The 15,746-nt window shown below is 44.5% G+C and overlaps 1 protein-coding gene across 1 annotated transcript in view; it reads left to right on the forward strand.

Annotated features, from left to right (window-relative positions):
- Positions 1-15,746, forward strand: part of CACNA2D3 (calcium voltage-gated channel auxiliary subunit alpha2delta 3) — an 850,367-nt gene that overhangs the window by 552,224 nt on the left and 282,397 nt on the right. Inside the window, exons 12-13 of the mRNA XM_069473712.1 lie at positions 2,056-2,134; positions 13,077-13,210. Of these exons, the coding sequence (XP_069329813.1) occupies positions 2,056-2,134; positions 13,077-13,210 (213 nt within the window). The remainder of the gene's footprint in view (positions 1-2,055; positions 2,135-13,076; positions 13,211-15,746) is intronic.

Below are 15,746 nucleotides of genomic sequence, written 5' to 3' on the forward strand. Positions count from 1 at the left end.
AGCGTGTACTAAGGTTCTTCATCTGGACAGCAGAGGAGGCTGGCAGATACCTTTGCTCAAAAACTAACGGGCTGCTTTGTGTTGCAAATTGCCTACAAATATAGACTCATTGCTTCATTTCCTAAGAGCTATCTCTTATACTTTTTCACTTGGCTAAGAGCCAGTGGGGATACAAGTTTTTATCAGTCTAGTGCTCTCCCTTTAAAGAGCTTAAATTTGAAATTACAGACAAGGACTTATGAGAAAGCATGGGTCTGGTCTCAAGAGACTGGATTCCAGGCCTGGCTCCAGTGGGTGCTGGCTCTGGGCCTTGGAGCTGGTTGGAACCTTCTGGATGGACCTAACCAGCATCTCCAGGAGGCCTAGAGGAGACTCCAGTGCTATCCTGAGGTCTTGGAATACCTGTTTCATGAGATCAAACCTTGATGATACAAACTAAGCAAGGCACTTAACTGGGCCTCAGTTTCTCCCTAAATCAGGGATCCTCAGCTAAGTGCTGACAGTGGCCAGGCAGAGAAAGTGAACAGAGGAAGTAACTCTATGTATGGGGTGGATGATAAACACCTTTGGCCATATGAGGCTGGATCTTTGCCTTGCCCCCTCCCAAGAGAAGCCAGAATCTCCTAATTAAAAAGAAACCATGCTCTTGCTCCCAAATGTGACTCTAGTGGGCATGATGTGGCAAAGAACCAGGGGAGTGAAGAGAGGCCCGCGTGCCTGCCCATCCACCCAGGGAGCCCCTGCAGGAGCTGTGACAGATGAAATGACAGCCTTACTGAGCACAAATGAAAACAGACAGACATTCTGTAGTAATAATGTGCATTTACACATCTCTTTAAATTAGAAAGAAACCATTGCCTAACAACTAGCTTTCAAGTTATAATGCTCAGATTAGAGGATATTCATAATTAAACCAAAATCTTCATTTTTACAGTCAGCTGTAAGCGTTCATATATTGTTATCCATTCATGTTTGAGTCACAGTGTTCTAAGTATGGGGCTGCTGTGCTCCATCAGGACACAGCCAGGTAAAGCAGACACATCCCTTCCTTTCCCTTGTCAAGTGGATAGTCAAGTCGGGAAGATCAACCTCACAGACCTAACTATGCGGGTACTAGTTAACCACAATCGGAATAAAGGCTGGGAAGGAGCAGTCGTCGTGCCTGAGCCATTAGTCTGGTTGAGTTGGGGGGACATGACTTGGTAAAGCCTTCGATGCCACCTGTCAAGTGCCACTCATCTAGTGCCATGTCTTCATGGACTTCAGTCACAAAGAGAGGGCCAGAGGGCTGCACTTGCCCCGCTGGAAGAGCTTTGTTTGGACTGTGCACTGTTAACCCACATACCCTTTCAGATTTGAATTAAAGGGTTTCAGCCTTTTAACGCCTTATCATTCTTCCATCTAACCCTCAACTACTTTCTGGCAGGGAGTTCTGGCTTCACGAGAGAGAATTGAAAAAGCAGTAGAAAAGGAGAGAGCCAGGGTTTTACATGTGCTCTCTACTCTTCAGGAGCCAAAAGCTGAAGGAGACTAGAGAGAGTCCCCATTAGTCTCCTGGCCACAGGCTGTGCCTCTCGTCCCAGTTAATTACTTCCTAATATCATACCAGACACCACAGATGGGAAAGGAGTGTCTGTAGTCTGTCCTCACCACTGGGGGCAAATGCTGACGATCTTTCAATGGTGTTTTTATTCCCAAGAAGAGCACACTCGGCGTTTCCCATGGGAACGAGGAAGGCGGTGGGGGTTGTGTCCAGACCTGGAGCTCCTTGCCCGTTCGTGTGGAGCAAGGATCCTGTTTCCAGTTGTTCTCCGCTGTCATGACTTGCACGCTGAAAATCAACCACCACCAGGGCCATATGGTTTAAAAGATCAAAGGCCTCAGTTTTGAATATATTTCTAGCTGACTGTACTTCAAATGTCTTAAATATGCTCCTACAGATGGGAAGCATGGAACATTAAAGAGGTAAGCCACATGTGTGTGAGCCATGCATGTGGTCTGCGCAGGATGGGGAAAAGCGAATGCCGCTCAGCCATGTGTCTGTCTTCCTTTCAGGTTCGCATCTTCACATACCTCATTGGACGGGAGGCTGCTTTTGCAGACAATCTCAAGTGGATGGCCTGTGCCAACAAAGGTGGGTCTGCCCGGCGTGCTCAGCTCCGAATGACTTCCCCTTGCACCTACAGAATTAGAAATAGTCATGAGAAGGTAGAGAGTTCTAAGAGAAGGCTGTGAATTCTACGATGAGGTCTGGTGGTCCTAAATGATTATTAATAGACTTGTAACAGCTTCTCCCAAATTATGTTTATAAATTTTGAGGACATAGTCAAGTGAAGTGGTTAAGACTCTCTACTCTGCTGCTTACTAGCTGAGTAACCATGGGAGAATCACTATAGCAGAGACATTTATTGTGCATTAAATATCCACATGCTCTCTCAGCATTCCCAGCCCCCTTGCAGTTGGGTGGGGCCCCAAGACTGGCTCTGGCCAGTAGGCTGTGAGTGAAACCAGCCCTAGTCACTTCAGAGCTGAAGCATTCAAGAGCTGGTGTGGTGGTGTCTATACTCTCTTCTCCTGCTCTTGTGAACTCTGAAGCCACCTGGCCCAGATGAAATAGTCAGGAGATGCAGCAGCCTTCATCGGCCTCGGTCCTTGAGTGACCACATGGAGCGGATGCCTTTCACTCTGCCCCTGCCTTCTGCCAACACACAGTGGATATAAAGTATGCATGACAAATAAGCTTTTGTGTTAAGCCACTGAGATTTCTGGTTTGATGTGTGTCATACCATAACGTTGCCTACATTACTAATTAACTTGCCTCAGTGTTCTACTATTTAAAGCAAGAGTGATAATAATAGTTCTTCCTTTGATCCTTTTTTTTAGTTGACAAATACAAATTGTGTATTGTATACAACATGATGTTTTGAAGTATGTATACATTGTGGAATAGCTAAACCAGGCTAATTAAGATTGCCTCACATACTTATCATTTATTTGTGGTGAGAACACTTGAAATCTATTCTCTTAGCAATTTTCAGGTATACAGTGCATTGCTATTAACTTTAGTCACCGTGTTGTACTATAGATCTATCAAACTTATTCTTCCTAACTAAAATTTTGTGTCTAGTTTTTCCTTTGATTCTTATTAATGAAATAGTGCATATTAGGTGCCTAGTTCAATGCTCGGACATAATAAGTGCTCAGTAGTTGTTAGCTTTTTTGTATTCATCAAGTTAATTGATTATCAATCTCCTGTTGTGTGTCAGAAATAATAGCTTGGGGATGGCACAGGGAGGAAAACAATAGGGCCTCCTGTCTATTAAGGGCTTGTTTTCATTTTACACACAGCCAAGAAGGCAAAACATAGCAAGCATATAGGTGGGAGAATCCAGACTCCTTGAGTTCAAATCCAGCCTCCAGCATCTACCAACTGTGTGCAAGTTACCGTCTGGGTGGATCTGAGTTATGTTACCTACAGAACAGGGATAGTGATAATACCTTCCCCCCACAGATGTTGTGGGTACGAAAGGAGGCAACACAGATGAAGCTGGTAGCTTAGTGCCTGGTACATAAGTGCCCCAAATTATTCTCTTCTGTTTTATTGATCTGTGGACCTGTATGGTAACACAGCCCCTCTGAGGCTGCAGGTCCCACGAAAGCGGGCTTTGACTGTGATTTTGTCTTGGGTACTCTGACAGAGCCCAGCCTTGCACCTTACCCAGAGTGGGTGATGCTTTGATGTTTGAAAAAATGGGTAAATTGACTATAAATACTAATAAAGGAAGATATGTCTGTTGAACAGTTAAGTTGGTATTGATGGATGTCAGTGTTCTATTTTTATATGTTTGTACCTTAGTGGAGAAAAGAGGACTCAGTGAAGGGTTTAAAGGTTTCAGCTCCAGTTTTGGTGACTTAAGACAAAGTTATTTTAGTTGCAAGCAACCAAAGTTGCTCCCTGAAATTAAAAAGATGAGTGTTTTGGAGAGAGAGGGGAGTGACTCAGAACCCTGAGTGGGAATGGAAGCTCGGGTCTCATGAGGGACCGGGGAGATGTGTTTTAGTTTTTCCTTTCCTTCTCAGTTTCTTTGACATGTCCATGGCATGCTTCTCTGTATATAGACCTTCCCTACCATGGCATGCACACAGCCAGAAATGGCCACCCTGTACCATGCATGACCATCCATCCACATGACACGTACTGTGGGCAAGGCACAATATTGGAAAGGAAAATTTATGTCTTTTCCATTTGACACTGACAAGCAAATCTAAATTCTGATTTCAAATCCCCCTCATCTCTCCCGCCCCCAACATCATGGGCCAGTTCTCTCCCCCTGCAGAATCTGGTGTGAGCAGGGAAAGCCCACAGAGAACTAGTAAGTACTTGCAGGACTCAGCACTGTGGGTGGGGATGTGGAGGCAGTTCTCAGACAGCAGGTGCACGGTCAGGCTTATGAACCTGTGCCCACCTTTCCCTGGCGTGCCATTGCCCTTAATTATCTGTTTCTGTTTGGAACAGTCTTTTAAGCAAGTCTCAGTTTCCTCTTCTGGAAAAATGAAGGGCTGCATGAAAGGTTTTTAACATTTCTAAGAGGCTCTGAAAAATAACACATTCTACAATTGTTTTAGTTCATCGCCTGGCTTGCCTCCCTAAAAGGTATCAGTAATTCTGTTTGTGTGAGAGTTACACATTTGGCTTTATTTCAGGGGGAAATATAGGAGGAATATAGGCATAGGAGAGGGAGGCCGGGTAGACCCCAGATTTCCTCTGAGCAAAGAGGCCATTCCTGAAATTAGTTTTGGAACTTTTCTGGCATTTGAAAACCTTGAGTGAACTACACTTTTCCCATTTTTTTTTCCTTTATTTTGTGGTCTTGAAAAAAAAAAAAAGGTTCCTTTCCATTTTTTAACTTTCTTAAAAATTTTGCTGTTATTTTGTTATTTCTTCCACATCAGATTGCAGTTCCTCCCATCAGCGAGTATGCGTTTAGTCATGGGTTATTGTTTTTACCACTGTCTGTGTCCAGCTGATGAAAATTACTCAAATTGAAGTCTTGTCTTAATCAACTAATATTACACCATAATTTAGTTTTAGTCATTGTTTATAAGAATCTTTGAGGCATCCTTTTGAAGAAAATTTGGCAACCCAGAGTATTTCAGGGCCTGGCTATAGAATATAGCCTTTAGGATTTGTAAGTTCTGAGTTCAGCAACTCAGAAAATCCAAGGAGGTAATAGCAGCTGCTTAGCTGGATGGGCTGTGGATTCCACAATGATTCTCCTGCTCTTCTGTCCAAACCCAGTTATTTCCTCCCCTGCCAGAGTCAGTCCCTCTCGATAGTTTCACCTTCCTTACTCTGCTTCTCTTGTAAAGGGCCTTGGGAATAAAATGCCATTGCTTGTCACTCTTCCAAGTAGCAGTGCCATCAAAATGTTAGGTTCCCGTCATCTGTGCCCATATAAACATTGGCTTCACGTTGCGTCAGTTATGGGGTTTTTGACCACGTAATATCGGTGAGCAAGTATTCTTCTATGGTCATTAATTAAATCATTGTTTATAGTCTCAGATTGTTATAGTATGGAGGCAGCAAAACATTTTTCATCTCAAGTGACATGAGGTCCAGAGGGTCCCCCGCTAGCATATTTTCACCCTGACTCAGCCAAGGGCTTCAGTGAAATGCAGCATTAGCATGCAGGGAGCAGGGCAGACACAGGGAGAGCCCACAGCAAAGGCAGTTGGCTGACTGACCAGGCCTGACCACAGAGTGACCCTGGGAGGGAGCAAGAATTGTTAGGGACATCACGTCAACTCCAGGTCCATAGTCAAGGACCTGGTCTCTGTATAGAACTTCTTCCCTGCAGGTCTGGTAGCCATGGAGACAGTTCTTAGCCAGCAGACCTCGGACGCTGTCCTCTGGAAATGAATGCCTGGAGACATTCACATCCCATGCAGCAGTTCTCTTCCTCCTCCAATCTACTAGCAAAATCCAGAGAGGCTCAGAGCGCATGGGTTTGCTTCATTTTATGCATAAGTAGGTCCTATCTTGAGGGGACCGGCCCTAATGAGGCAAAGCAGCAAGCCATTTTAAATACATTAAAACAATCATTGCCGCTGCAGAACGGCTCGTGGAATTTAAAGTGCCGCAAATCACACCACTATGTAAACACGTAAACTGGGAGAACAGAAAAGAGGGGCCAACTAGCCCAAATACTCCATAAAGCCGTGATGACCCCCTAATGTTCAGTGTGCCAAGATTTTAAGTAAACACTGGATGATTCTCCTGCAAAAATCACAGTTAATGGAGTGTTTTCCAGCTGTGCAAATAAAGAAGGGCCTCCGTGTTTGGGTTCTCAACCCATCAGTCATCGTTCAGGCCAATGGAAATGCCGCACGCGGCTTGTCCCTTTTTGGTGGGTTAAAGGTCATTCTCTCCTTACTAGAAAGAGAACTAGTGGCCTGAGCCTTCTTGGGAAGTCTAGGCCCCGCCGTGTCCCCCCCAAAAGACCTTCAAATTTCTGAGGCCTGAATGGTTTGTAGGCATGGTTAGGAGAAAACTGGCAATTAGAAATTTTTATTATTTTAGGACAGGTGGAGGAAGGCAAAGATGGCAGTTATTCAATACCTTTGTGTAATTGTTGTAGACATTCCTTAGAACGTGAGAATTTGAATGGTGATGAAGATGAGGATGGTGATAACTGCTGTTGTTGTTAACAGCAACTAAGGATGACCAGCTGTGTACAAGGTGCCAGGCATGGTCCAAAGTCCTTTTGCGTATTTTGTCTTTTGACCCTCATAAAAGCTCTATGAGGTATGTGTTATAATTATCTTTATTTGCAGAGAAGGAAACTGAGGCTGAGAGAGACTGGCACCTTGAGCCGGGTCACCAGCTAGCAGGTGGCAGAACTAGGGTTCAGGCCCAAGAGATCCATAGTCCTAGCTCAAACTCTTCACCAGGATGGGCGGCTGCCTTTCTTTGGGGAGAAGAAAGCTGTGATTCATAGAGGACCCTGATGTGTCTCTCAGGACTTGAGATAAGCTAAAAAGAAAACCAGAGGGTGAGAAAGGACTTTAACTTGCCTCAGCTAATAAAAACTGGAGCTGGGATTTATACGCAGCCTGTGAGTTCTGGAAGTGGTACTGCCTTAGCTTGCACAGACATGTGGTCCAGGTCCTCATGTTTTACAGCGGGGACATTAAGGCGGTAAGAGGACATGAGACCAGCAGGAGACCACAGCGAGATGTAGTGGGGTCGCAGCATTCCTGGTTCCCCAGTGTGTGCCTTTAGGTCATTTTCTTCTTGTTACTTTATTTTTAACATGGAATTAGAAATTAAAATGTAATCATATTCACAAAGGAAAAGGCATGTACCTAAATCTGAGGCTCTAGCTGATTCTAACGGCTTCGCTCAGGAGTCCCGTTCTCCCACCAAGGCCACTGGGCTCCCAGCCCTCCTTGTCATTCTGTCCCGGTCGGTTCTTTCCAGCTCCATGGACATGTGTTCTTCACTCTCAGGGCCCAACAGGCCCCTCTTTTTTTGTTTTTTTGAGACAAAGTCTCACTTTGTTGCCCCAGCTAGAGTGCAGTGGCATCATTATAGCTCACTGCAACCTCAAACTCCTGGGCTTAAGCCATCCTCCTGTCTCAGCCTCCTGAATAGCTGCTACTATAGGTGCGCGCCACCACACCCAGCTAATTTCTATCTTTTGTAGAGACAAGGTCTTCCTCTTGCTCAGGCTGGTCTCCAACTCCTGTCCTCAAACAATCGTCCTGTGTCGGCCTCCCAGAGTGCTAGGATTACAGGCGGGAGCCACTGCACCTGGCCCCAACAGGCCTCTTGCTTGTTCTTTGGGAAGGTCAAAGAAGATATAGAGGTAGAAAGCTATTTATAAATTGTACATTTTTCTTTAGATCCGAATACCTTTCTAACAGTATATGATGTTGACGGGGAGGAAGAAGATGAAACAGAATACAGTACTGGGAGAATCTTCCGAGAATACTGTATTACTGGGAGAGTCTTCTGAGAATACTGTTATTCCATGGGGAATGCAAACCAATGACGTCAGACCATCAAATTCACTGCCTTCGTAAAACTCATTCTCACCTTGGTGCCCTGAAGTCTGGGCACCGGCTCTCAGGTTTTCATGCTGCCTTGCTTAAGAAAGGCAAGAGTCTTTGGAAAGGCTCAGAGGAAGCTTTACCCATCACACCAAAGGTGGAACGAGGACCTCGCCATGTGAGGTAGACAACCGACATCTACCTGCTGAGGACAGAGTCCTGGAGCCCTCAGATCTGGTGTCATTGCAAAATAGAGTATTGCATGATGCACCGAAGGGGCAGTTCACACCAATGTAGCTTTCAGACAAAAGACCCTTAAGTAGTATGGAAGGAAGAGTGGTAAAATCTCAGAAATACAAAACCTCAGGCTGCATATGGTTTATCATGTGGAGAAGTTGTAACCCAGAGTTCACCGAAGGAGCTCTTCAAGGGAAAAAGGTAAATAAATTGATGTTACGTAGAAAAATGAGCAGACCATTTGTAATGGGTGGCTAATTTCAGCATTAATTACTCCATGGTAATTATCAAATGATTGCTGATTCTATTTTCTTACATGATAGATGAAGTCCAAAAAGGCACATTTAAAATGAGAATAAACATTCAAGAGCTAGAATTTAACAGAGAAAACAAAAGAGAGGGGAAGGGGAGGGAAAGTGGCCAGCTCGGGGAATACAGAGGGAAAACAAGGGAAGGGTCTATGGTTACAGCCAAAGATTCCAGTCCTTAGCGACTTCCTATTATTCATCATTTGTTAACTAAAATGTGTATGCAAACCTTTTTTAAAAAAAGACTCTTTCAGAAAGGTTTCACATTTTAGTGGGTTGGGATCCAATTTGCATAAGCTTTGCAGTGAACATTATTAATATTATTTTTATAATTTCAGCTTTTCTTACCTTTTATATGTCTGCATTCTGGGGTTGAAACTGTGCCCTGGGTTTTGAGTAGAACCTTGGTGTTAATTATTGCGCATTGCTAAGAACCTCAGAGGACAATCGTATATTTCCCCATTCCCATCCTCAACCTTTTCCAGCACAATACATAAATAGCACGTTAGAGTTACCCCCTTAGAGGAGGAGCCCTGAGCAGCTGGTCTTGTCCTTTCCCAACACAAGACGAGGCAGTGTTGTCAATGGTTCAGAGCAAAGGACTTAGCAACAAATGACTCTAGATTCAAATTGATCCAGGACAAATGACTGTCTCTGTGAGTTTCTGTTTTTGTCCCCATACGATGAGCACGTGAATTGGGCCATCATGAAGCCCAGGTGCAGAAAGGTAAGGTGAATACCAACAGGTCCTCAGTGAGTGTTCCTGCATTATCAGTGGTCCCCACACACACCCAAACTCCCCCTTCTGAGAATACTGCTCTTGACAAGATGGACCCCAGTGTTTTATAACATTTCATGGAGCTAATACTCCAGTGAAAGAGAGCACAGTAAACAAGCAAGTCAGAACCCAGCTGTGGGTGAATCTTCTGAAGAAGCTGAGGCAGTGTCGGGTGAGAGGGGTGAGTGCAGACAGGGCAGTCAGGGCTGGCCTCTCTGAGCTGAGCCCTGATGAGGAAGAGGAACCATCTGTGGGAAAACTGGATGAAGGGTGTTCCAGGCAGAGGGACAGCCAGTGCAAAGGCCCTGGGGAGGGAATGAGCTTGGCACAGAAAGAAAGCCGGTGAGCTAAAACAGCAAGCAAGGGAGGAATGGAAGGGTGAGGCCACCCACGTAGGCGGGGGCCACTTAGGGAGAGTCTTGGAGGTCAGAGTGGGATGTTTGGATTTTATTCTAACTTTCAGTAAAAGCTATAGTAATATTTTAACCAGCAAAATGAGGATCTGCTGTGTGCTTTTAGATGATCCCTCTGACTACGTGAGGCACCTAGGAAAGGAGGACAGAGGTTTGTGGGGAGACCATGGTGGGTGGTGAGGTCTTGGAGCAGGTGAGGCAGTGGAGTTGGAGACAGAAGAGCTGGTGGATTAGACGTGGGGCAGAGTGAGGAACGATGGATCTCTAGGGCAATTATGTCTTTGGCCTAACTGGGCAGTGGTGCCATTTGCTGAGATGGGGAAGACCAACAGGGAGAGGGATGGATTTGGCGAGGGAATCGGGAGTTGGCTTTGCATGAGTTCAGTCTGAGAATCCTGTCCGTTACTCCCATGGAGGCGTGAGGTACACAGTTGGCTATGGGTCTGTAGCTCTGCAGAGGAGTCAGCTTTTTGTAACTTTTCAGAACTCTATGATAAGCAAGTCCAAGTGAGGATGATTTCTAAGCTCAGTCCCCTTCCAAATGTGTGACCATTTTTCCTTGCCACTCCCTCTCTGTGCTGGTGACCCATCTCTCCCACCCTCCTTACATTCATCCCCTCTCTTCTCCGGGCCCTGTTTTGGAAAACCCAAATCAGAGAGTTTCACTCTTGGCTTTGAGGATTAAATGTGAATACAGACAACCAAGAGGAACCCCTAAAAGATGCCATCTTTATAGCACACTGGGCACAGAATTGTTCTACACTGCAAAACGCTCATCCCTCTCTTAGCTTGTCCTCTGTGTCAAGACCATTCAGAACTCAAGGTTTGCCTACTAAAGAAGAGATGAAATATTTTCTTTCTTATTCAAACACTAATTGCAGCCTCTATGCATGGAAAGATGGTATCTGTGGATATGCAGTGTTCTCTGTCCCCTAGCAATCCTCTTTAAAAGCTGTCTTTCCCATCATACCTCTAAAAGGGACCACTTAGGCGCCTCGCTAGAGCAGCGTCCGAAATGGGTCTCCTTAGCTGTGGCACCTCCCCTCTGAGAGAGGTACATATAGGCCCTAATCCCAGGTCATAAACGAGAACAGGCACTCTCAGCCTATTCCTTTGGGGCCCTGTTTCCCCTGGGATAGGCGAGGTCCTGGCCCTGGCCAGGAGGGTGGAGCAGGCAGGAGTGACAATGCATGCTAATTAGCACTGTGCAGAGCTATCATCAGGAACCCAGAAGCCACAAGGTCCCAACCTGGTTTGGGGTTGGCACACCAAATTCGAACCAGCTGGCCGTTGTTTGGAAATGTTCTGGGAAGGTCCCGACCCTTTCTGGACAACAGAAGGGCTGGTGTTTTCTTACCCTGAGAGCTGCTTGAGTCACTAAGAGATTTTATAAATGCTGTAGCTATTGCTATGATGGAACTGGCTTCGGAGGCACACATACTGTCTTTAATTTGTTTGGCAAGTAGGAACTAGTATGAGCTTGGGGTCCTCATTTAGAAGCATTGGGGGAAACGTGAATCTGTGCCCACCCAGCATCCTCCTGCTGAAATTCCTTTCACAACTACCTGACCAAAGTTTCCCAAGTTCCAATGTGACAGTGCCCCTGCTCATTTCTCTGATTTTGTAGCATCTTACCTCTACCCTCTCTCCACCAGCTCCATAGCTCCAGCCATTCTGCTGGAGCTTCCAGCTCCATCTCCAGCTATTTTCAGTTCCTAGAAGGGCCTGATTCTGATCTTGGGTCTTTCCTTACACTCCTAGCTGTGCTGGGCACACTCTTTAATCCCTCTTCCTCTAGCTAATTGGTCCTCTCCATTCGGGTTCCAGCCGCACTCACCCTTGCCCAGGGTAACCAGATTTGATTGCCTGTCCCTGTCGTGTGCGTTAGCTTAATGTTGATAGCACTATTTTGTAATTGTCTGTTTACCCAGATCTGCCAGGCCGCAGGAGAGCAGGGGCCTTGCTCATCTTGTCAATTCCTGCTTCTCCAGCTCTAAGCACTAAGAAAACCTTCTGTAAATGTTTGAATGAAGGACTCCCTCCTGGGGAGCCAGGCCTGCGCTCAGTTCACACTCTCCCTTCTAATATCTCCTAGCCCTCAGCAAAGCCAAGGGGCCCCCACGCTGAAGAGGAATACTGCAGTGCCCTGGACCTCTAGATCAAAATGCATCCCATCGTTTGAGCTCAGGAGTTCGAGACCAGCCTGAGCAAGAGCAAGACCCCATCTCTACTAAAAATAGAAAGAAATTATATGGACAGCTAAAAATATATATAGAAAAAATTAGCCGGGCATGGTGGCGCATGCCTGTAGTCCCAGCTACTCGGGAGGCTGAGACAGGAGGATCCCTTGAGCTCAGGAGTTTGAGGTTGCTGTGAGCTAGGCTGACGCCACGGCACTCACTCTAGCCTGGGCAACAGAGTGAGACTCTGTCTCAAAAAAAAAAAAAAAAAAAATGCATCACCACTTACAAGACAGTAGCATGTTGAGAACATTTTCTGTTGCTTAGAATTCAGAAGGCAGGGCTGGTCACCACATCAGGGTGGGAGCTGGAATTTTCGCCTCAAACATACAAAAGGCAAAATTCTGTAGAAGCAAAAGGGACTGATTAGGAGACTCCTAAGCCTGGACTCATCTGTATTTGCCACGTGGTGCCTGTGAGACCCTGGGCAAAACACATGTCCTTAGTTTGCCTCGGTCATCTTACCTTTAAAATGGACACAGTAATCCCCACTCCATCATGTTGTCAAGAGTAAATGAGACAAAGCTTATCAAGTATGTAGCAAATTTTGTGGCACTTAGTACTCAAAAATTAATCATAACTATTATTGTTATATTTATAAAACTGAAATAGCCTTTAATTTTCATGGTTTATAATTTTTCCCTTGGAAATAAACTCACAAAAGTAAAAAAAAAAAAAAATAAGTTTTCAAAATGAGAAGACTCCCATTTCTTCCAGGGGATACATGTACATTGTATATGTATGTTTATATGTGTGTGTGCGTGTATATATATGCATATGTGTGTGGGAGGGATATTCTCCAAAGGGTTAACAGGGACTTGCTCTGGGAGGTGGGTTTATGGTTGATTTTAATTTTATTTCTTTTGCTTGACTATATTTTCTAATGTGAACATATTACTCACAGAGTAGGTAGTGGTGGAGAGGAGCTAACACTGGAAAAAGAAAAAAGAAAGCAATTAGCTAGGGGGCAGGAAGGCATGACAAATGCGTGCTCCCCAGTTGCAGGTCTTCCTGTCACTCAACTTGGTTCTCCCTTGGGTTTTGGCAGGATTTTTCACCCAGATCTCTACCTTGGCTGATGTGCAGGAGAATGTCATGGAATACCTCCACGTGCTCAGCCGGCCCAAAGTCATCGACCAGGAACACGACGTGGTGTGGACCGAAGCTTACATTGACAGCACTGTGAGTCCACGGGGCCCCTGGGAAAGAGGCAGAGGGCTTCCCTTCATCCTGCAATGGGAGAGTTTTCCTGGGTTAATTCCAAAACAGAGCAATTGTATCACTCTTCCTTGATTATGGCTTTCAGTGACATTGTTCTTGGCTGTAAGTACAATTTGTGTTGGTCACTTTGGCAAACAAAGTTGATGAAAAACCATAATGTCAGAGAATGTGTGACAGGTACATCTGAAAAGTGACTGGTCAGCACAGAAAAGCCACATTTTGTTGGTATCTTCTCTAGTTACTTTTCTTTTTCCTTTTCCATGTCTTCAAATTCTGTCAGCGTAGCGATGGTTATAGGCATGTTCTTAGAGTCAGTCCTCGCCGTATGTGAGGCCCCGCTCTGGTAATGAATCTTTGGGTCTCACTTGGGAATGTGACCAGAGCTCCGCGCTCATCATGAATGGGGTCCCTGCAGAGGCTGCAGTTGCATTTTCTTCCCATGGATAAGTGAGAATATGCTTGAACGGTGGGCGCTAGATTGTTATTTGAACTCTGGCCGTGGGCTCATTCTGAAGCTGATTCCAAGCAGAAGATTCTGATGCCGAATTAGCTTAAAGGGAGGAACTTTGCCAATCATCAAGTGGTGGCTCAGTGGCTGGGTTGCTCATGTAATCTCAGGGTGATTTTTCATTGTGATAATGAGTCTGATGGGAGTGGTGTTTTTCATTTACTGATTGTGCATGTTCTCAGAGGGCCTCTCTCCTGTCATGTTTGTTGGAATTAACATCACATTAATCACTGTAACCCAGACACAGCTGTCCTCCGGAGTGATCTCCATGGCTGTCCTGGGTCAGCTTTTCTCTCCCAGGGCTCTCTCATTCCTGCTGTGTTTCTGGCAGCTGCAGGCAAATGCAGGGCAGGAACAGCACATGGGAACCCATTTACCGGGAACACCATGACACAGGCCAGGCAACAGCAGCTTGCCCCGTCTCGGCCTTAAAGTGTACAGTGAGGCCATGGAAATAATGAGTGTATCTCCTTGTCAAGAAGGGATGCCCCTTCCCCAGGAAAAGTCATCTTGAAAAAAGATGGATGTTGAGCTGAAAAATACTCTACGGTTTCTGGGGAGACTCAGCTTTTATTAGTTTCAGAGTCTGACCCCAGTTTGGTTTTGAATCGTGGAAACACAATAAGATGACCCAGGTATGTTGGCACTATATTAACAATGCTAACAGTAACAACCACAGATAGCTTCACTTCCTCTTCTTAGGTGTGGTTGAGGAAGACAGGAAAAATAGGAGTGAGGAGGAGGAGCGTGGCTAGCCAATAGCAACATCACCAAATCACCCAGCAGTTTTGTGTACAAACTGTAAATAGCCAGTTTGATCATTTTATTTGTATCATCAATTTGGAAAAGACAAAGTCTCTATAATTAAAACATTATGGTACTAGCACCTGGATAGACACATCAGTAGACTAGAGGGTCCAATAAAAGATCCAGTTACATACAGGGTTTTAGTATATGGTAGAGGTGGCATCTCAGGTCAGTGGGGTTAGGATGGGCTTTGTAATACATGCTTTTGGGAAAACTGGATAGCCATTTAGAGAAAAATAAAATTAGTTCTAGTCTTCATATCATACCCAAGAAAGAAAACCAAGTGGATCAGAAATATAAACTAAAAAATGAAACTATTGCAAGCACTAGAAGAAAGCCTGGGTCAATTCTTCTCTGACTTGGATTCTGGGAAAGGTTTTTTCTAACAGTGACTCCAAAATCCAGAGGAAAAAAGAGAAAGATAAATAAGTTTCACCACTTAAAATAAAAACAAAATAAAAAATAACTTTTATAAATCAAAATACACCATAAGCAAAACCAGAAGACAAATAAAATCGGAGAAAATATTTCCAACCCATAGCACACATGAAGAATTAATCATCTTAATACATAAAGAATTTTTAAAAATTGAGAGAAAAGCCCCAAAATTCCTATAGGAAAAAATGAGCAAAAGATATGATTAAAAAATTTATAAAAAAATAATAATGGCTTGTAAACATAAAAAGATGTACAATTTCACTCATAATAAGAAAAAGGCAAATTAAACTATAGTGAGATACCATTTTCTCACCCCTCAGGGTTGCAAAATTAAAAGCCTCACGGTACACTCTGCTGTGAGGCTGTGGGAGAGGGACACTCACACCTTGCTGTGGGGATGCAGAATGGGTGGTCTCTATGGAGGGCAATTTGCATTTACCCTTGACTGGGAAATCCTACTTCTAGGAATGAACCCTAACATGAAAAGAACCTCCATGTGTACAAGTTCGTTTATTGAAGAATAGCTTGTAAAATCAAAATATTGGAAGTTACCAAATGTCTAAACATAAGAGATTGATTGAATAAACTATGGTACATACACCTAATGGAGTCAATGTTAAAAACAAGAATGAAGAAGATCTGTATTGGTTGATATAGAGTGATTTCCAGGATATACTGCTAAGTAAAATGAGCAAAATACAAAAGTACATATAGCATGCTACCTTTTATGTAAGAAAGAAAAGG

This window comes from Eulemur rufifrons, chromosome 7 (genome assembly GCF_041146395.1).
Source record: "Eulemur rufifrons isolate Redbay chromosome 7, OSU_ERuf_1, whole genome shotgun sequence".
Lineage (NCBI taxonomy): Eukaryota > Metazoa > Chordata > Mammalia > Primates > Lemuridae > Eulemur > Eulemur rufifrons.